Raw genomic sequence first — 23,638 nt, 5'->3', positions numbered from 1 at the left:
ACTTTGCCATAGTAGCCGATTCACAGCCCATCATTATTTACATGATGGGGCATAAAGAAGGACGTTCACATTTTTATGGTCTGAGTAGTAGAAAAACTAATATTTAATATGAGCAAATATAAGCATATCAATATTCCATCAAACTAGTAAAAATATATATTGATACAGGTTTGTTTTTTTAAATCATGCTTTATTCACAGAATGATGAGCAGAAATAACTTCATTGCAGACTTCAACCTTACACAAAGGCTGAGAAATGCAATTAAAGTAATACATAGAATTTCTCAAGCAGAGTAAATCAGTTTTTGTCTCCCCCAGTTGAGACCCTCCTCATGATGATAGGTTTTCTCATCCAATATCGTTCTGATTGCACATCCAGTGCGATGCTGGAAAATAAGCTAATTTCAGTTTTGTCATGGGTAATGTCACCTGATTTTATGCTGCTGAATCTCAACAAAAAACACCAAAGTATCCACATAAATCATCCCTGACAGCATATTAAAAACAAATACACACTAAAATCTTAAATGCAAAGTCACACTGGATCTTTGCTGCACGCTGACTGGAGCTTGGCATCGACCAACCCTCATTTGGCACCACATCATCAGTTATATCTCCATCATCCACTTCTATCAATGTCAACAATTACAGTGATTAATAGTGGCATTTTATTCATTGTTTTTATAACTTGCAATTGCTTTCCATGCAGCAATGTAAACAATGCACAACAGAAGACAAAACATGATGGACAAGCAGTGTGGTGTGCATCTGTGCATGTCTTCCTGAGTGGTCTGTTGAAGACACTGTGATGAGAGGCAATGTTCAGCGTGACTCATCTATTTGGATGAACACACAGAGTCAGAATACCGCTGAAAACCAATGCACCACTGGCAAGGAAACAGATTTTCTGCTTCATGCAATGGCAGCAGAATAATCAATGAGTCTGTTGAGCCATTTCTACCACAATAGGCACACGTGGCAAAGACATTTTGATTTTAATAAAACATTTAAGAGACTAAGAAAAAAATATTTTGGAGGTAAAACATTGAAGCTAGAATCCACATGAGAAGGATGGTAGAAACAGACCAAGGGAAAATGACAGAGGAAAGCTGTTAAGGAAAGAGTTCAGAAGGTATATACTCACAAAGGTTGGAAGGGTAATGAGGGCACATTTCAACTGCTGGAGCAGGAAATGTTACAAATAAAAGAAAAGTTTTACCTGAAATCTGACCCTGAAAAAGTCCCTGCTCTGGGTGATTCAACAGCTTGCAAGTTGTTTCCCAGTGTCAAAACAAAAAGTTTACAGGAAGAGATTTCTGGTATATCAGGGTCTGCATTAAGAATTTTTTGAAAGAAAGAACAAGAGCCACTGCCATTTGCTTTAGTGATCATTTATTTTTTGATACAAAACAGTTAATATGAGTAATTCATAAGGGAGTCCACATTTTAGTTACACAAACTGACCCAACAAACTGAGTAAATTAACCTGCTACATCTTATCTCTATCCTTTGGTACCAGAGAGAGTATATACAGGGGCAGAGGAGATGTTTAGTATTGCAAGGTAGTCTGCCTGACCTATTGATTATTTCCTTTGATTCAAGTTTGTTCAAGTTAGACTCCATGACTGTGACTGGGACCTAAGAAATATCCACATCTTATGCTGTGGTGTGGACTGATAAATTCATGGCACTATCAGTGGGCTTGTCATTTTCTTTTAATGAGAACTCTAAGATGAACTATGTTGCATTAGTCAATAAACACAGTGTGGTCTATGAAAACTAAAGAATACTTATTTTTTGTTATTTTAAATGGCAACACATACTACAGATTAACAGCACTGAAATTTTTTGACGTTTCTTTGCTTCCTTATTGTGTGAAATCACAAGCACAAACATTGTTATATTTTATTGAGGGGTTTTTTGATAGTACAATACAAAGTAATGCTTTCAGTGAATAAATAAATATCTGACAGAGTGGCATGCTCAAGCACCGTTTACTCAAAATGTTCTCAGTTACAAATTGTGTGTAAAGTCTTCAAGCTTTACTTGAATTGTAAGGAGAAAAGTGCAGGATATGCAACTCTTTGGTTTGAAACCATTTTTCATAACCATCAACCATAACATTGCATTTAATTCACTAAATTTACTAAAGAAACTAAACAAAAAGGTATAAACGGCCATCAATAGGAATTCACATCAATAAAATTAGGCCATTAAAACAAAGAAATTACTTTATACTTAAACCTAGTTTCTTAAAAACACATTATTACAACTTTTACTCCTAACAGACTGTAAAAAGGCTAGAGGTTCAAAGTTGCATTTAAAGTTATTAATATTTTTATGAAATCATAGATAAGTCATTATACGCTGCATCAACAGTGAGGCAAACAAAGCAAGGTTTATTTAGAATCTAATAAAAAACTAGAGAAAGTAAAAACTGCCAACAGCAACAATAATAAAAAATAATCTCTTTTCATCTTCAAAGTTAAACTGAAGTATGATTTCAGATATTACACACTGTTATGCAATTTTATGGTGCTTGATAATTAGATCTCTCATGGCACTATGAATAGTTGTATTCCCCCATGATACCATTTTCTTTCTGAAATCTTATAATTTCAGGTCATTAAATTTTCACTTCATTTTTAGCACTTCTGCCTTGCATATTTACATCAGAGCCATGCAGCAGTGTTTTTTATTTTTATTTTTTCAATAAACAGCAGACCTTTTAAAAATATTTACCCATCATAAGCATCTCTTTTCATTCTTTTCAAAACACCAATTTCTCTTTCAAAAGCAAAGCTTAAACGTTAACTCATTCTTTGTGGGGTTTTTACTGAGGTATGCATATGTGCTTTGTTCAAATTCAAAAAGAGTCATAGAAGGAAGTCATAATGCACAGGGGGAGTAGTTTAAGACATGCCAGGTAAGTTAATAACTACTTTAAAAAGCATTCAAGTGTCTAATTGCTCTAAATCAGATCCAATATATTTATTAGAATTATTTTGTGACCTCTAGATCAGGGGTGTCAAACTGCAGTCCTCAAGGGCCGCTGTCCTGCAACTTTTAGATGTGCCTCTGCTGCACCACACCTGAATAGAATTAGGTCATTAGCAAGGTTGTGGAGAACTGGTCTACAGGAGGAGGAGGTAATTAAGCCATTTCATTCCAGTGTTTTGTACCTGTGGCACATCTAAAAACTGCAGGACACCGGCCCTTGAGGACTGGAGCTTGACACCCCTGCTCTAGATGCTATAAAGACCAAAAGATTGTATTGCTGGTAACTATTCATATGGTCTTCTTAAGTATGGCTAGAGTTTGAATAGACCATAAGGGTACAGAGAAAAAGAAAAGGTCCAAGAATTGAACCCTGAGGAACTCCACAGGAAGGAGGGGCTGTGATGGACAAAGTTTTTTATATTACCATAGAAATCATTTCACTTATGTAGTCTTAAAATCCTCCAAAAAGCTACACATTAAACTGAATTGCATTTGTCATCTTTGCATCAGTATATGATATAATGCAATTGTGAAAACTTTGCTTGGTTGCAATATTTGGTTAGCAATGACAATTAATGTGCCATGCATTCAAAATCCCCTTTTAAATAATAAATTTGGCCACTTGAATGGAGTCTTACTGTTTGCACCTGACATAAATCTTGGCCACTCAGACAATAAAGCTGTGGTTGGGATAAAATGATGATGGAAAAACTAGAGAGAGAGAGAGAGAGAAATCAAGAACAACCACAATTGCATTAATCTATAATATTCTTCTCTACTTTCAGCTACTCCACAGCAAATCATCTGTCTCCATTTAGTCCTATGCTTTACATCATCCACCCTCACATTAACTAATTTCTTGCCATTCTATCCGACAATGCCTTTTTTAAAAATTAAAATTCAGCAGCTCTCATTCTCAAGTAACAGCTATTAAATTATTGGATTATCCATTTATTGTCGGTAAGTAACACATGTGTAGCATATTCTGTCCGTCATATTGAGAACATTTTTGTTAACTTTCTTCCAGAATAGTTTGAAGGTTGCAGACTGTTGAACTGTATATGATTCATTGTAGCCTCTAAAGTTGACAGGCATTTAATCAAAACACAATATTTGAAGATTGCAGGACTTCAGTTTATTGAAGTAAATGCCAGAAAATAAATGACGCCCCCTCCTCCAACTGTTCCAGTATAATTTGCAATGACGGCAAGCTTTATAACGTTTCAACCCTGAGTTATAACGCTTCGATTTAATCAGACAAATACCATTGCTGTGCCTGATATTAGAGCTATAGGTTGCTCACAGCAGACCAAAATATTCCACTTTCCAAGAATGAACATCCAAAGAAACAGTTTCTTCTGACCAAGGGATTGAAGGGGGCTTTAGCAAAATTTTCAACAATGAAGCATAAATTGAGGCTGTGGGCTCCGGAGGTTTCTGCCTTCCTTGTTCCAACCATTATGAAAAAGAATGAAGCTGTTCTCTAAAAAGACAATAAAGCAGAAGTCCCTTTACCATGAAGATAAAAGTCTGTTTCCTACTTCCGAATTTGAACTATTATTACGAAGATATACAAATCTTATAGAACACTGTGGATATAATAAAACATGAAAATGCAAAGTGAACACACAAATATAATAAGTACCAGAAGCATTACATTTTGTCCACCCATACAAATGTTCTGAGATGAAAAGGCTTTATAGCCAGGAGGGTTTGTCAAAAAGTAAAATATATGCTTCTTATTTATGAAACATCAATACTATAGACATACTGTCTACAACGTGCTCTGTTGATTAACTCACTTCATCCGCATCTGCTCTCATTGGCTTGTTTCAGCAACCTCAATCAATAGCGATTCTGTTTGTTAAACAGCCACATGAACCTGAGTTATATTTTTACCAGGAGCATAATCATTTCCTGTATCGCCGTGCTCATTCTATGTTATGTGGAAAACGACTGCGTCAGCACATTAGAAACATAATTTGTGTATCTGTCACTGTGTATATAGAGTGTCCTTCATTAATGAAATTAATTTTGTATTGCTATCATTTGACTTCAGCTGTACTCTGAAGGTGCATCTCAATAAATACGTACATCAGTGACAAGATAATTCATTTCAGTAATTTAGGTCAAAAAGAATGAAAATCCATTAGTGTAGAACAAGATGAAAAAGTATTTTTTGAACAGATCTTTTTTTATGCCCTGCACAATCATAAGAAAGACAAAATGTCCGGCAGACAGTCAATCTCTGACCCCTTCCACAAAAGATCATTGCTACAGAAGAGGCCTCTTTACAGAAGAGGGTTTCTGGTAATATTCATAGAAAGTTGAATGGAAGGAAAGAGGGTGCCAGAATATTGTGCACAGGAAAAGGGATAACTGCAGAATTGTGAGGTTTGTGAAACACTTTTTTTTTATTGATCTTGCATAATATTCTAACTGACTTTGCAGAAATCCCCAACAAGATCAGTCATCTAAAGCAAAAACTTGGGACATGTTTACTCTTGCTCCAAGAGTCAATTAAAAACAGACAAATAAGTCACTGGTAAACCTAAGAGGCATGTTCTCAGACTCTGAAAGCGGGAAGAAAATGCAAACTCAAGATAGAAAGGCCCTCACACCAGAGATTTTATTCACAGAAGACTATGCCCGTCTAACATTATCCCTGTTTCCTTAACCTTCCATTTCAAAGCTTTTTTGTCTTTGTGGTAGACTGACAGCTTGCAGAACTGAAGAAATAAAAGAAGAAACAAGCTATTTTCATCACAGTCAGTTCAACGTCTTTTTGAGTGCTCTGTTTTTGAATGGTATTCCCATGACCTCACTTCAAAATTGTTCACTTCTTTTATGGAAACAGGCTCCTTTTAAATCATATCTCGTTTCACACCTCATGCCATGATTATAAGAAACAATTCTGAAAAATGAAGTAGGGCAAATTGTTTACAGCAAAATCTGAAGTCAGGCAATAGTCCAAGAATAGCTCACTGTTTATATGCAAATCATAAGATGAATCTTTCCACATATTAAAGAAAGACTTTCAAGCATAATTTAACTTTTTATCTGTCCCATTAAACATTAGTGTTGTGCTTTCCAGCAGTGTTTGAAAAAGTCTACAGGTGCAAACTGAAAATAAAGTCTGCACTAACAAGCTTTTTCACTGCAGAGGTCAACATTTCTGCTTTTATCAGTCATGCTTTGATTTCATTAATTCACACTCAAAAGTATATCTCCTGTTGAGAAAAACATGCAGACGCTCAACATGAAAAGCATAAATGATAGGGAAAGACATGAAGCAAATCTCTCTTTTCTGTTATTACCACAGTTGGTTTAACACAAACACAATTTTAGAGAAAAACAGCTAGTATGCAGCCCTTATTCCGCTCATGGCCAGTTTCAGTGGATGTTAGCATAACTGCAAAGTTTCTGCTGTTATTGTACCACAAATCTCATAATTACATTACAAGCAATTACTATTATTATTGGAAAAGCATTTTGTTTAAATCTCTAAAACTAAGATGTCACAACTGACTGAAGAACAACCATGATATTCACTTATACATTTCCAGGAACCTTCACTAAAAATAGCAAAAAAAAAGCATGAAATGACAGGAAATTTCCTCACTTAGTCATCATAAATTTATAAAATCTTCCCTCAAGCTGGGGTGAATCTTCCCCTGAAGATCTTAGGGTCTAAACTAAATGTTTCATAGCCATCCATCTGTTCTGTAAAGCAAAGCCTGGCTGCAGCGTATCTGTTAGATAATTTAATTGTTGCTGCTCCAGCTATAAAACATTTTAAGTGAAAAATGGCTCAAATGTTTGATGTGGGGTTCCTACATTTGGTAATGTCTTTCACACAAATCCAATATGATGTTGGGTTTCCTGCTGTTTAAAAACGCATCCAGTTAAACAACCATTTTTAGATGTTCAAATTTAGTGCTCGGCCTTTTGAGGGGAGCAAAACCCTTTAAATTTCATAAGCAATTTTTAAAAATTGCCATGTTACGGCAAGGTTGTATTTTCTCACACAACTATGTGACAGGCAGCACATCAGAACTAAAGAATAAGAAATAATTATAGGAATATAATTAAGGTATTCTAATGAAGCACAGGCCAATGCCTGGTTAATCCTTCTTATAAAAGCAGGTGTTTATACTAAATCCCTGATACACAACAATAAACCTCTGCATTAAACAACGAAATAAAAGAACAGGATATTAGATGACGGAGAGGTGGATGCCCAAGGTCCAACTGAGAAAAATCTCTTCAGCAGATAAAATACTTGGATCATCCAGCTTTTGCCACATTAGGGCCAAATTGGCAAGAATCCCTAGTGGTCACACTGCTAAGGGGAAACATTTATAATAGAGCCTGAGCTGATTATAGAAAGAAATATTGAGAGGATTTTGCTGATCTCGCCTCATACAAAAACACTCCTAAAATCTTCAAATGACTTCCATCTTGTGGTTACTATGGACACATCTATTTTAACTTAAGGTACCAATGTAATTTTTGAGATGAATATCTACCATTGCTGGAGTTTTCATCAAAATTGCTCTTTGGTTGCACAAATTCAAGTAGCAAAAAAAATAAAAAAACGAGAAAAAGAGCATTAAGCTAGAAGTTGAAAAGAAATGTTGTTTCATAAACATTTAGATAGAATAAAATGTTTATTTCATATATGCATATTACTGCTATTAATATTATACACTTACAAATAAAACAATCCTTAAAAATTAAGACGAGCAGGTGACTTTAATTCTTGCAGGTTTAGTCATTTTTATAAATGCGTTTATGAGGAACACAGACAAAGACAGAGCGACCTGTAAAGTTTTTGTGTTCATGAGAAATCCAATAATTTTGATAGCCTTGACCTAAGTATTTTTTTTATTATTATTAGCTACCATTAGCTCAAGTTTAGACTTCAATAATAAAAAAAGTAATATGCATTAATAGTGCACAGCTTCAATGCAGACATAGAGCTTTGAAGTCACCTCAAGTATGAGCAGGCAATGAAATGACTACAGTATGTTAGAAATTTTAAGCATTTGCTACTCTTAATATCATTCAAAAGATTAAACAAGATTTGTAGACACTTTATGCCAAATCTAAAGCTCTAATTGGCTTTTATGTACATTAAAAGGCATGAATTATTTAAAATGCAGGCGGCTTTGCTGTGCCATGAAGAACTTTCTTTGCTGACATGGCTGAGGGAAGAGGAGCTCCAGGAGCAGAGGGGAAGTAGTCAATCTCACTTTTAATGTCATCGTGCTGGAGCTAAAAAGCCATTAGTCTGGTTTATGCTGCATTCACACCATGTGATTGAAAATATGCTAATGACCTGTGAACATTCACATCATCAAACACCTCAAGATGGTGTATGATTAGAGAGCTGGCCAGGTGACAGTTAAAAACGCTGCATTAACTTGCATTTGATTTAATTACATGTAATGACAGCTTTCTGCAGATGTACAATAGAGCCTTACCTTTAAACCATTTCTGTATTATGTAAATGTCCCTTTGGAGGTTTTTCCTTATAGATTCCATAGGGTCAAAACTCTGCAGCTCAATAAGTTTGAGATTTTGGCTAGTCATGATTGCAAGTCATTTAAACATGTGAATTTAGTACAGTAATTTAGGACAGACTCCTTAATGCAAAATAAAATGGAGAAATGTGTTTAGACACAAATAAATACTAATTCTAGCACATAAAAATACATAATGAGTTTTATTCAAATAAAATCTAGAATTTAAATCTAGATTTAGAAAATTCTTTCCGCAGGGTGGTAGTTGTCAAATTCCATGTATGCAACATATTTAGCAAAGAACACTAAAGTTTAGTTTTAAATCACCACTGTATGATGATTTCACTCAGAGTTTGCATCTAAAGAAATTCTATTACACATCTCAGCAGACCATAAAAAAAGAGAAACATCACTGCTAAAGAAAATGTAGAACCTACTGCGGTGGATGGAAGAATTAAGACAAACATTAAAATATTCCTTCATAAGCATTATGTAGTTTCAATACTCAGAAGTTTTCCAGTTTGGCAATATGACTCACATTAATGTGACAAACTGTTGTTACACCTAGGAAACCTTTGACTCAAGATGGCCAGACTTTGCTTTACAGATGCTGATGCAAATTTACACTTGTATTTTGTCCCTCATCCAATTTTGCCCAAGCTTTCCACTGTAAACAATCAAAGTATATTTTCCATCAAATGTCAAGACATTTTCTGCAAACGCTTACAAACTTCAGCCTGGAGCATCCTCGGGGAATTTTATACAAATTCCCTAATGGAAAGACTTTCATTTCTTTGAAGTAATTTAAACTCCATTACCACATCTTTGAAAGTTTCAACACTATTTCCAGGGGGACCTATTCTTCTTCTGCAAATGGGCCAGGCACAAAATATTGCAAAAATTGAGGTGCACTTCTTTGCATGTAAAGCATACTCTAACAAGGAGTCACTCTACTTTCATCCAACAAGAGCCCAAAGGGAGTTGTTACATCTTTCCATTATGTACAAAGTACCATGAGGATACTTTTTATGATCTGATGCTGTATAAACAAAACATAATCTTAGACAGTCATGAAAACAATTAGCATTATTCCTGTCTTTTGGACAAGCCGAAGCAGAATAATGCCAGAAGATTTGAGAAAACAATTACCTTCTTGTGCCGGAATTGCACTGAAGTAATGGCTGTAGAGAATGGTGTAGGTAGGTATGAGAAAACAATCACATAGTTGTGCAGCTCAATTTTCTTAGCCCTCCAGAAAGCAACTTCTCTTCTGGTTGATCCAACATCTCAGTCCCTCATTGGGCAGCAAACTAAGCAATACATTCTCTGTTCGGTTTTTATTTTAAAAGAAGGGTCTTCCTCTAGGTAAAAACTTTTGGTTTTGTTGTAAGTGGTTTTCTTCCAAGAAAAATAAACTGCATCCTCTCCCCAATTTTGTTTCCTTGGTTTCCCTCATCCACCCACAGGTAAAACCTATCATCCTAATTACTTTCCAGGATGGTGCATTTGCTGCTTCAGGATATTTGAGCACCAAACAGATTGAAGCTTCATAACACATTGTTTCTCAGCCAAAACCCCTCCAAAATGTCCCTTTGGAGGTTTTCCCTTAAAGATTCCATAGGGTCATAACTCTGTGGCAGACCCAGAATAAGCTCTAATGGGATCTCACTGAAGGAACTCTAAACCATAAGACTTTAACTTTTAGTTGTTTCTCTGCTTCAATACACTTCTGTCAAGGTATATTAAAACCTGGAAGACCTCCAGACTGAATACTGAGGGGGTGATTCAGGCATTCGATTCAGGTGTGCTGGACCAGGGACACATCAAAAAGTTGCAGGACACCATCCCTTCAGGCCTGGATTTGAATACATCTGCTCCAGAATGTCAGCAACATTCTGTCTGCTACATTAACCTTAGATGGCCAGGTGGATGGATGGATGGATGGATGATGTAAAGGCAGACAGATAATCAGTCCTCACAATGATACATGTAACCACAGTTATGATTAATTGGTCAATCAGATGAAAAATAAAGTGTCCATGCATCCGAACAGCAAGAATAGCTGTAGCTTATTCTGTGAACATCAGTAAACAATTATTTTTATGTTACTAAGGCTGCAGTTCAAATTGCTATAAAGCATTTAAAAGACCCACCAAACCAGTAAGCTAAACAAATAACTGCCCACAATAAAATTACTACAATCATTTCTTAGTCAGGTCCTAGATGTCAACAGGGGCCACTTTGTGGTTTTGTTTATGGGATTTCTAGGCTTTGTCGCCTGAAGATTCAGTCTTCAGTTTTCCTCAAGGATCTGTAGTTTCTGGCTCCCCGCTCAGCTAATTAGGAACTCTGTTCCACAATGGACAGCCATCTTGGCACAGCTAAACAGAATCTGAGTCACCTGGTGGACAACAATATTGGCATAAACATTTTTCTGAAAATCATTGCAGATTTAGGGGATTCACATTCACAATATTTTGGTTGATCCCCAGCAATATAGCATTTTAGGTACAATTTTAATGTCAATACTTGCATTACTGATTCATCAACCATTAAATATTGACAGGTGGTTTTGTTTCCTTTTGCTTCATCGGTTATTACCAATCCCAGCAAAAATCAGCTAAAGCTAGCTATAAAATAGTTTTTGTCTGCTTGGCCCTCCAACCCTTTTTATTTCCTAAAAGTTTGAGGTCCAGAGCCATTCACCTTGTTTCATTCATTTTCAGGCAGGCCACAGATGAGAGAGCAATTCTGAAGCAAAATCAGAATAATAAAATGGGAAACAAAAGGACTTCTCATCTTGCAGAGTAGGCGAGCCTGAACACTCAGCTGAAGTTAGAAAACATTTCCTGCTGAGGCAACCCTGCACACAAAAAGATATAAAGAGAGGAAGACAGCAGGAAAAGATAATTTTCATAGAATGAAGCTCATACAAGCAAAATATGAGGCCACCATATGGCAAGGCAGTGGGATTAAGGTGCAAGTGCACAGAAGGATGGGGACATATATAGAGACAGTTAATGGGACTCAGCTGCTGCCTGTTGTCTCATCAGACCACCCCTCAACCTCTCTTTGCCTCGTGAACAACCTGACTTGGCCTTAAGGTTGCTACAGCTACACACATCTATTTCATTTATTTCTTCAGGTGAATCCTGATACATTGGAATATATAGTAGAGTACGTAGTAAAGTTGTGAAAATAAACCAATTCCAAGGATAAAGTCACTTACCCCTCCTGAAACTTTCAGTCACAAAAGATCAATATGAGAATCCTCTTCTAGGGAAAGTTACTTTGAAGTTTTTTAGGTTTTCTGAAGTAAAATATACAAAGCAACCATGCACACACAAAATACTAAATTCTCAATTTATTATTTTATATGCAAACAAATATTGTATCGATTTTGTTTTGCTCTTTGCTCAGCTACTGAGAAATATGAGCTCTGAAATTGAAATTCAGCAACAACCTAAAACACAGTAGCATACCAATACTTATCTGGTATAACATTATGACCACCTCCTATCCTATAACAGTGTTTGTCCACAATCTGGCCTTTACAACCCTGCCCTTTATGTTATGGACTCTACCAGCCTGCTGAAGGCATTTTTTGGTGGCTTCAGTGGTGATTCTTGCATTAATTTTCCTGGTGAGCCCCTCCCTCTGTGCACCGGTGAGCTCTCGCTGGTCCTTGAAAATACGGGGGAGAAGGTGTAAATTTCGCACCAAGCCGTACCCTTATCCGCAGCAGGTCTCCAAGGTGAACAGCCTCTGGCATGTTGGATGAAGGGAGTTAAGGGAAGTTGGCAAGTCAGATCTGTAACTTCGGGATAAATATCGTCACTCTGAGATGAACTGGCTGCTTAAGGGTCTGCCCTTACCAATGACTACTAGAGACCCATAGACAAATCTGGCAAGCAGCTGAAGAAATAAACAATTATTTAAATGCTGGAGAGTGATTAATGGAAGTGGAACCAGAATCAGGTGAGTAGAATCAAAAAAAGCAAACTGGAGACATGGCCCTCAGAGCTCGAGTAAGCTTACTAATGAAGCATTAGTAAGCTTACTTTCATCACTTATTCTTTTAAATAAGTGATAAAAGAAAGCACAGAGGTAAAAATAAATAAATAAATAAATAAATAAAAGAATTTTTTTTAAAAAAATGGACAAAACTAGGCTAGCAGTGCTTTAACAATAACGAACTCCTATAATGTTGAGTTTAGTTCCTCCAGGTAAGGGCCGTGTACTTTGGGACAAGTAGCGACCGCCGATTTGTCAGTTGCTGAGAAATCTCCTAGAATGATGGTGTTATATCAATTAATGATGTTCACAAACCCCAAAGAACAATATGACTGAGATTTTGCAATTATTCCTTCCATTTCTCCCTGCTGTTGGTTCCTTGAGAGCATCAGTAACTATTAAAAAGTGTAACAGTACTACTGAATGCAATCATTTCATCCTCTTTAGTGGTACAATTACACAACTTAATGGACCTTGTGTATGGAAGAAGCTTGTTTGGTAATAGGTTTTATTTTCAGAGCAGTATTTAAGTTTGTGTGCAAATAGATTTGTGGCTGTAAAGTAAAACAATTACAACTTTTTTGACATCACATTTATTGTTACCACCAAATATCGCAATAGCATTTTATCCCTACTCTTATCTAACCGTCTTGTCTCTAACACATGACAAAAAGTTCACTTGCCGTTTAACATATCCCAGAAATAATCAGTTATCAATGTCACCTGCCAGTGGTCATATTATTATTGTATACCAACACTGAAACTGATAATTCATCCTGAATAGTCCTTCAAGTTAACATAAGTTCTTTGCAAATTGTATGAATATTTTAAATCACAGCTTGAATCAACCAATTGCTGCACCCACAACAACCGTAATTTACTCTACTTACATAACATTAAGAACATGGGGTTTTTTTTCACCTGTACATCATCAGCCTCCTGCTGCACTCTTCTCACAGGGAGAGTCCTAGATGACATGCCAACAGTATTGTCTTCCTCTGCTTGTTTTTGTAGAATGACAACTCCCCCAATAGGTGAAGCTTTGCACCTTCCAGGAATGAAACAAGTCTGTCATAACAACCAGCACAGCGCTGTGGGAGCTCACAGACAGCTCAGATGATCTGTTTTTTGCCTCCGCTGGAGAAAAGTAAAACTCAACACAACGCCTTTGGTCATACAGCCAGCTCTTGGATACAGTGCTGACATGAGCTCAGGGACACCCACAGCAAAACCATGTCAAGTCGCGCCTTCAGCATCTTCAGGAAGATTAATGATCAGGACCATTCTGACAAACTCCCCTGCTTCAGCTCTCACTTTATAAGTAACCCAGTGGGTTTTCAGTCATCACCTGAGATACTACGTGGGTGATTTCACTTTAAAGTAAAGTTGTGGAATTGATAAATTATGTAAGTCCAGTGTAAAACACTTGCAAGTAATTTTGCCCAATTAAAAATGTGAAATTCAAATATTTAACAGACATTGCAAAGCTGAAAGAAAATCTGTGTTAAACTATATGAGGGTTGTATATTTTACATCTTGGTATATTTGTTCCAGTTTCTTGCTGCAAATGAGTTCTTCTGAAAGTTATTCATCTTGCATGCAGACACTGAACTAAATTGACATGATGTACAATTAGTGCCATCTATCTTCTACCCAGTTTGGTATATATACCAGTTGAATTTCCCGATTTGCCTTTCTATTAGCCAGCAGATTAGCCCCATGACAGTGTTGTGTTCAAGACCACCTAACCCGAGACCAAGACAAGACCAAGACCAGAGTGTATCGAGACCGAGACAAGACCAAGACTTTTAGGGTCCGATACCAAGTCAAGACCAAGACCGAGGGAAGTCGAGACCGAGTCAAGACCAAGACCAGTGCCAGTATGTGACAATAAAATGTGAAACATGATCAAAATCACTAAAATTGATCTAAAAGACCCACATTCACGTAAAAACACCTAGATATTTTACACAGAGAACTGGAATAAACATAAACATCTTTATTTAGTACTTCTATGTTGTAATCACAGAATTTCAAACAATCAAAGTCGATCAAAATAGTATTTTCTCTGCCTTTCATGAACAGTACAAAGGCAAAGGCAGACGCAATGTGCTCTCCAGTATGCCTCCCTGTAAAACGCCTACAGTCCAGCAGGTAGGATTCAAGTGCATAGCAATCTTTAGATTTGTAGCACACATGGGCAGTCACCCCAAGAAAGGAGCGTAGCCTGCGATCAGACCAAAGGTCAGTTGTTAATGACACAGACGACTGGGTCTTCAGTTTCTCCAAGACAGTTTCCTTGACTTTTCTGACCAATTCTGGAATTCGTCTCTCAGAAACTGTTTTTCTAGAGATTGGTGTGTATTTACTGTCCAGGACTTCAAGAAAGTGTTTAAAGTGTCCATTTTCCACGAGGGAGAGGGGCAGACAACATCCAATGATCAAATCTTGAACAATGGCTTCACTGATGGCTTGCTGCCTTGGCGATTGTGGGCTGTAGAGCTGCACTTTCTGTGTAAATAACGATATTGTTGGCTGTGTGACATCACTCTGTTGCCCTGCCTTGTATTCCAGGAACCTAATAAATAGGACATAGAAATCAGTTTATCTGATCATATGAACATCAATTACATAAGAAAACAACCTTAAAAATAAGTAGGAACTTTACAAATACATGTCAAATATGTGTAATGTAATGTTACTAGAAAGCATGTAGATAAACAAAATGCAAATCAATGGTATTTTGGCCATCACATTTTTGAAATGGATAAACAAGTAAGTTAAATGACTGATATGGTATGAACCATAGAGAGTGAACTGGTAAAAAGTTACTTATTGACCTGAAATTGTAAATGGCAACATAACAATGTGGTTTCTAAAAGTAATTTGCCTATATCCATACAAAGCAACTAATTTATTAATTTTTCATAAGGTGAGGCATATTAGTCTCTTCACTCTCTGCTTATATCTATAGACTAGTTCCCACAGCCAAACAACAGAGCATCACCTCCACGTCTTATCTTCAATGTCAGGAGCTATATCCAGCTCCTAAGGTCAATGTAACTTACATTGACCTTAGTTCATAATTATGAGACAGTGAATGAATTCATTCACTGTCTCATAATTGTTTTTCATGAGAAAGAAAAAATCTAACTTAGGAACAGGATGTTATTATATGTCCAGTCGACTCAGTCTCTCAAGGTTAACTGCATTTGCTTACTTCCCTTAATAATGTTAATTGTAGGACCAATGCAAGAAAATACAACTTATTTAAGGTTAAGCATATCAGGTTTGGCACATTAATAAATTATATATGATGGCTTTGGAGACATTGGGGTTACCCACCAGCACAAGCCAGCACATGCTGACAGAACCATTACGTTCTGTCATGGTTACGTTACAGAACGTAACCATTACGAACCATTACGTTCTGTCATGGTTACTTATTGACAGAACCATTACGAACCATTATGTTCTGTCATGGTTACTTATTGTCAGAACCATTACGAACCATTACGTTCTGTCATGGTGACTTATTGACAGAACCATTACGAACCATTGTTCTGTCATGGTTACGTACGTCACCTTATTATGGTTATTAAACATAGGTAGAGACTTCCACATCAGTCTTCTCCTTCATGAGAAGTATTGAACAAGAACCAAAATATATTACGATTATCTATTCAGACTTTTATTTTTGCTCTGCTTCCACCTATGTGCTGCAATCCACTCATGAAGCCGACAGAAATACGGAGACATGTTCAGGAAAGCTGTAATTGAAACAGCGTTGTCCATGCACAACACGAATCAACACTTCTTTAAATTAAATCAGTAATGTCCGACATGTTTTCACAAACACTACTAGGTGACAACTTGTGCATCAAGCTAGGTGGCAAATAGCGGATAAGAAAGGAGAACATTCACCCTAAAAGATAAAGCATACATATATAACTTTAGCTAACTTAATATGTGTAGCTAATATTGAAATAAGAACTGTGTGATGGCCGGGTAGAATAATTTTGATACCGAGGAAATTGCTTACGTTAACTTGCTAGCTTTCCTAATATCACTTTTACACACAGCTTACCTTTCTTTGTGCTTTCTTTCAAGGTGTCGATAAAAGTTGGACGTAGTCCCCACCGTCTCTGATAGTGAAGCACTGCAGAACTTACATTGCGCTGTATGCTTTTTTCTCAATGTTGCTTTACAAATGTATTGTTTGTGATTTAAATAGCCAAATTTTATAACCGATGATTTGGCCGACATCTTATCCCCTTCTCAGACAACCACTTGTAACTTTCAATCGAAGTGCTGCAGTCCGCGCTCAAGGTGAAAGGGGGTGGGGCGACAGCAGTTAAAAAAACAACAACATGCATTTACCAATGAGACGGGTTATTGCTTGGATTTGAATCAGGAGTGCATCCAATAAAAAGAAGGATCTTAAAGAAATTGATACTGATGATTTAGCGTTATTTTCACAGTTGTGGTCTTGACCGGTCTTGAAATAAAATACCGAGTCCTCAATGTCCGAGACCGAGACAAGACCGAGACCAAATGTGGTCGAGTCCGAGACAAGACCGAGACTATCAAAAAATGGTCTTAAGACCGGTCTCGAGACCAAGACCGTTTTCGAGTACTACAACACTGCCCCATGATCTTCAGAAAAGTCATGGAGAAAGATATGCTGTCATCAGTTCCAGAATATTTTTAAAATGGAAATTTAAGATTTAAAAATTGTTAACAGACATATATCACACACAGGTGCTTCCTGGGGCAATTCACTGAACGATTTTCATAAGTTTCACTTATTTTGACTCTTGACAGTCAGAAAGGAACAATTTGAGGTTCAGGTGATGTAAATGGATCTTAACACCAAAAGAAAAAGCATAGAATCTAAAAAAATAAAATTATTCCATCCCTGTCAGCCCAGATAAAGCTTATTTTTGAATTGGGGTTTGCAAATGGAGCGCCAAAAGGATGGCATCACCGGGGAGTCATTCCACCCTGTGAATTTGAAGAAACTGCCTGTGCAGTCACACGAAAACCATTTCAAACCTGACTCGTTGCTCTCCTTTTCTTTATTGTTGTGAACTCTCTGTCACTTACTATTTAAAAATAAAACCTGCTTGGAAATTTCCCAGCATGTATTTTTTTCAGTTTAGAACAACAATATAACTTCAAGAGGACATTTATATTATTAACTTATTTAATGTAGTTAATGATGAGTTTTGTCTTTCCAACTCATTAACAACCTGTGGACTTTTCATTGAGATCTAAGAGAAAATGACAAATACTTATTCAACTTTGAGCATAAAGGATGGCACAGCATCACTGTATGGATAGATTCTCTGCATTTGAATCCTATATTGAGTCTTATTTGATCCTTGCAATCAACAGATCTTTCAGTGTTTCTTTCAAGATTATTTATGGATGAAAAACTACTTTGTTCTGGGATGCTGTTCTGGGATTTATTCTTAGAAGAAGCATTTAGCTTGTTTGGATGAGTCAGTGCCTCCATTGGTTTTGTTATGAAATGTTACAAAGAGATAATTAATGAGGATTTATGGGCAATAAAAATGGATGGATACATTGTTGCAAAAAACTGAAAAGTAGTATATAGCCTTTGAAGGATATCTGATGTTAAAAATTGTTTTATGTCCAATGATTATGTAAAATAGAAAATGATGGGAGGACACTACTTATATGCAAAAATATGTATCTCCCTTGAAGTTACTATCTATACCACTACAAACTTCCTTATTTATTTCACTTTTATGTGCTAAACTAACATAAAGTTGTACATAAATAGTTTAGGTTTTGAGTGATAAAATCTGAATGTGTGGTGAGCATTTGAATTCAGCCAATAAATCATGAGCTGTAGAATCACTTCCAACCAAAGCTCCCTCTCTCTACCAACTTTAAACATAAAGAGATTGAACTTTTTGTCCATTCTTGTTTGCAAAAGGGCTCAAACACTAACAGACTGGATAGAAACTGTATTAGCAGTAAGGTATTTATCTTGCCATTGAGCTAGATCAGATTGATTGATTTTAGATCTGTACTTTGACTGGGCCATTCTAGCACATGGATATATTTGGATCTAAGCTATTTCACTGTATCTCCATTAGTCTGTGATTACTGTCCTGTCAAAGAGTCTTCAGTCTTTTGTACATTCTAACATGTTTTCGTTTGGTATTTGCCCCATACTCCTTCAAATCAGGATGCTGCCACATTTTATTATTTGAACATTGCACTGGATTAGATGTTCAAATTTAGACTACTGTTTAAAAGTGTTCCCCTGCTTTAAACATCCGTACAATATTATTCCTGACCTGTCTGATGTGTTTCTGGGCTTCACTGTGCTTGTTGCTTCCCTGTTGTTTGCTAATAAATCTCTGAGGCCCCTCACTTCATTCTCAGAACCTTTACTAAAAAGCTGAGATGAAATTACTCAGCAGCAGAATCTATTTTTCTAATTTGGTGGTTTCTAATGGCAAGCAACTGCTTTGGATTCTTTTAGGGATATTAGTGATAAGAGGCTCTAATTATTGGATTTTTTTATATTGCTTTTGCTTTTTACTTAATGGCCATGCATTGTTTTTTTCTACCTTTAAATTATGTGCTATTTTGTGTTGGACTATCATATTCTTAATAAAATTAAGGTGAAGCTTGTGGTTGTAAAATGACAAAATGTGAAAAAATTAAAGGGGTATAAATACATCTGCAAGGCACTGTACAAACATTGCAATATATTCAAATTAGATATAATCAACCTACCTTTCAATGGTTTGAACATTTTCTTTTTTTCAGACATTTATCTTTGCCATATATTGCTTATTTATAAGCACAATGTAAAAAATTACCCAAAGGGCATCCACCTCTTCTGTAGAAATATTTATATAAAGTTATTAGTTTTCTGATTTCACCTGCAGCTTTTTTTTGCTAAGTCCAGTAAATGTCAGTAGACTCAAGAATGAAAAACCACTGAGTGCAATCTGCACTTTATTTGTTCTCTGTAGCTGTTTTGTTCCTTCTTTTTTCTGTCTCTCTTTAACCCTTGTACCACAAACTAACCCTTACTCGTGTTCTGAAGATGCTCTTGACATTTTTCCACAGCACTGTTGCAACCTCAAAAAAGCAAAAGATCAAGAGGAGATAGAGCTATTATTCGCTGATGTCCTTTTGCGTGATTTTACCACAGAGAGGAAAACAGGAGGCCTTTTTTTCATTTTATCTATCCATTTAAACCTTTTCCAAAATGTGTAAAGGGCCTAACACGGTCACCAACTCAGTTATTAGAATGATAGACACATATACACACAGTTCTGCTCTGAAGTTTAAATACACCAATCATGGGGATGACTGGCATATCAAATTCAAGTTATTACAGTGTTTTTCAATTATTGTTTTTTCACATCAATTGCAGTGATTTATAATCAACAACTGGGTGAGCTCTAGATCCTCGCTCTGTTTGAACAACCAACTGTGTTCTAAGTTCCTCATTATTTTGCCTATTTTAGTCAGTGTTCTAGTACCATTGTACTAGAACCATTGTTGCTAATCAAAACCTCAGCATGATGCTGCTACCATTGTGCTTTAAAGTTGTGAAAGTCCTCTTACTTTACAAAAATGAACTCACTTTGCCTCCTCCAAACAAAACATCTAATAGTGGCCAAATAACTTGCTGCTTGTGTTGTCTGAACATAAAACCTTTCTTCAGAAGGCATTTGGCTTGTGTTTAGTCAGGTTTTAAGATATTGATTTTGGAGCAGATACTTCTTTCTTGGCCAGCCTCCTTTAAGTTCATGTTGATTTATGTGCATGGTGGTGATGCTGTTCCAGTTTCCAGCTGATGGCAAGCTTGAGCACTGATTCCCCAGGTTCTTCATACTAACACTTGCTTTAATCTTAGGATGATAGTCAGTTTGGGTCAGATAGACTAAACTTGGATCCAGTTAGGTGTTCTGACAAAACAATACATGACAAAACATACATTAGACCTGACTTTTAATGAAGCAGGATAAGTTAAGCCTTTGGAATGGCCCAACCAAAGCTCTGTTGTAAATGTACTGAATATTGGGGTTCAGGGTAGGAAGCTAACTTAAATGAGTTCCAGCATTTCATGAAAGAGTTGTGGTCAAATATTTAACCAGAATGAGAACAGAAGCTTGTTGATACAGATATTAGTTATTGAAATATTAAAGTGATATATATAAAAATAAATTAAAAATTTGAAGATATTCAGTGTATAAAATAGGATTAGGCTGCCATCAAATGTGGTACTTGCAGTTTCCCATTTTTCTCTGCAGGTCAATTCAGAGTGTCAGTTTCCAATTTCAGTGTGTGGAGTGGTGTTTTCTTATTCTCACACTCAGTTCAGGCTTTGAATTGATAAGGAGCTGGTAGAGTCTTAGCTCTATAAACAGAAAATAATTCTTGCTTTCCTCCTTTTGCCCTTATATTCGGGTTCAGATCTAGATGTTGAAATACTTCTCAACACTGAGAAGTATTAGTACAGCATTGTTTAATGCTACATATGATAGTTACAAATTTTAATGAAAATGCTATCATTGAATGATTTTATTCTTAGATGGATGGACTTAGAATGCTGATATGGGTGAAATCATAATTCTCATATATGTGTTATCTGGAGGATTTTTATGAGAATTTGTGTGGAAATTTCTCCATCCTTGATAAAGCTGGCTGAGGAATTACACACAAAGGCTTGATAGCTATCGCCAATTCAACTATGGAGTGTCTCCTAAAAAGTCACCAACAATATAGCAGGAAGGTCCAGAAACTCGGCAGAACTTTTAAAAGCTTGATTAATGACATGTCAGATAAAAAGATGAGAGGAGAATAGATGAAAAGCCACTAAAACAAGTGAGACATGTGAAGTTCTGGTCATCTCACGATAAAAGCCATCAAGACTCATCCAGCGTGGTCCACTGTGCCAAAGTGACAGGAAATTTCTTTGCTGTGTTGAAGCTAATAGCACCTGCATTGCTCATCTGCATTATTTCTGACACTGTGTCTCTGCTGCAATCAAGAAGCCTATTGTTTTTATCCAGCCCTTACTGAGAAGATTATTCTTTGTGACTCCTAAAGAGATTTGCTTCCCTTATTCATTGGGGAGCCTCCTGTCAACACAACCAGGAATAATTCCTCATTTCTCAACTATTATGCTGAGTTTGGGTACCGGCTGGAATCCAAAACATTCCATCCAGACATCTAAATCTGTTAGCCGAACACTCTTTAGAGTGTGTTCCTCCTTCAAACATAACCCAGGCCAGGCGTGGGGATGACAGCCTAGAATCCTTTGGCAAAGAGAGATAGACAAACATTGGACTGCTGTCCTTACTGCGAGTTTGAGATCTGTAACTCCGAAGCTTCCATGGACACAAGGTTGGAATATTCTGTTACTTGCAAGAAAGGACAAAGAACTTCAACCCTTCTGCTATTCTGTTAGAGAAGCCCACCATCAGACAAACATGGATACTTTTATAAAAGATGTCATAAATAATAAGTAATCTTTTTCTCCTCACAATGACTTATTTTCAAACACAGATGAAAAGAGTAGAAGAAGAATCATCATGAGCTACTACTAAATGCATCAAGTTATCACTTTGCTCCCAGTCAGCTAATATCTACAGTAAGCTCCTGTACTATGCTTTGAAAAGAAAACTTGGTAAATAGACTTATTAATGGTGAAATATTATTTAATCTGTATTTAATCTGTATTTAATATTAAATACAGATGTTTTGTATATTAATTAACAATATAATTCAATATAAAGCCTACAATAACCTTTCCACCATAGACAAATAACTGTTACAATCCTTAATTAAAATATTAACATCCCCCCTAAACACTTCAGAAGAAATGGAAGAGATATTTTATCAACAACTAGGAGGGCATCATAAAGTCATAGGTTTAAAATGAAAGGAACAAAAAAACGAAATAATATTTTCTGAATTTATTGCAATCCTAATAGGATTTACAACTGGACATTTCTACCTTCAATATGTCTAACAGCAGCTCAAATTCATTTTGCTACAGTGTCTGATCATTTTAGTATTGATGCGAAAACATTTTAAAGGTTTTAGTCCATGTATTTGCAAGCTCAACAAAAATGTAACTTTTTTCTATTACACCATGGAGGATTCACTGAAGTACTGTGGCAGCAACAAACAGGAGTCTTTTAGTTTTCTAGGAACCTTTTTACTGAACAAAAGTCAAACATTCTTTTTCACTGGACTGCTATTACCATCATAATAGCAGTTCAAAGTTTTTCTCTAGAAATGTTTGTTTGGCTCTGTCTTCCAACATTCGGAGGCTGAGAGAAATGATTAATGTTGCCAGACAAGAAATACATTCTGGCAATTCAGGTCAGCCAAAGGGAATGACACAATGATGGAAAATGATAATACCATTTCTTTAATTTCCTGTCAATTGCTTGAGATAATGCATGTTTTGTGTTGTTTGAGATGGAGCAAAGATTCTAAAAGGAATCTTCCTTTTTTCTTTCTTTGGCCGAATGCATTTAGTGTTGTATTGAATGCAGCTTCCATCTTTGCACAATGAACTCTCCCAGGCTTCTGTCCGGCAGGCAGATTTTGATAAAAGCTTGAAGTTGGTGAATAAAATCAGCTCAGATTTCAAAACATTCAGCGGCTTTTAAAAAGTAAAACTCACAAGTTCAACTTTGGCACAGCAGCAACCTAGAAGGGGTGAATTACTCTTTTAAGAATTCAGCCTTTTGAAAACTTTGTTATTCAACCTGTATGAAAAGAGAAGAAAATTCCTCCATCACAGACTGTGTTATACAAGGAAATTCTGACCTCATGATACTATGGCACTCTGGTAACAAATAATTACACTAAAACTTAAAATATTTTTTTGATATTAATGTTTTCATTCAAATATGCACCTGTATGAGATAGAATTCAAGACACAGAAGGCCAGAGCAATTCAACATAAAAATGATTCAAATCTCTCAGTTTAACATCTAAATTTACCATTTGTTTTTCTACACCCGATTTTCTCTTCATTTGCTAATTCTTACGTCTGTACCTCCATCTGGCCAGAAAAGAATGAA

At 36.3% G+C, this 23,638-nt stretch overlaps 1 protein-coding gene and 1 long non-coding RNA gene across 2 annotated transcripts; both read right to left on the bottom strand.

Annotated features, from left to right (window-relative positions):
* Positions 1-315: 315 nt before the first annotated feature.
* LOC122821481 lies at positions 316-9,915 on the bottom strand. Its single transcript, XR_006369027.1, has 3 exons — positions 9,675-9,915; positions 517-629; positions 316-386 (listed from the first exon to the last, which is right to left on the bottom strand). It is a non-coding gene; the product is annotated as an uncharacterized LOC122821481 (long non-coding RNA).
* A 4,457-nt stretch (positions 9,916-14,372) lies between these two features.
* On the bottom strand, positions 14,373-17,178 carry LOC122821480. Its single transcript, XM_044099440.1, has 2 exons — positions 16,627-17,178; positions 14,373-15,117 (listed from the first exon to the last, which is right to left on the bottom strand). The coding sequence occupies exons 1-2, from the start codon at positions 16,803-16,805 to the stop codon at positions 14,457-14,459; spliced, it is 840 nt and encodes a 279-aa protein (XP_043955375.1). The 5' UTR covers positions 16,806-17,178; the 3' UTR covers positions 14,373-14,456.
* Between the last annotated feature and the right edge of the window lie 6,460 nt (positions 17,179-23,638).

Source organism: Gambusia affinis, linkage group LG19 (genome assembly GCF_019740435.1).
Source record: "Gambusia affinis linkage group LG19, SWU_Gaff_1.0, whole genome shotgun sequence".
Classification (NCBI taxonomy): domain Eukaryota; kingdom Metazoa; phylum Chordata; class Actinopteri; order Cyprinodontiformes; family Poeciliidae; genus Gambusia; species Gambusia affinis.
This window is presented reverse-complemented; position numbering and strand designations above follow the sequence as displayed.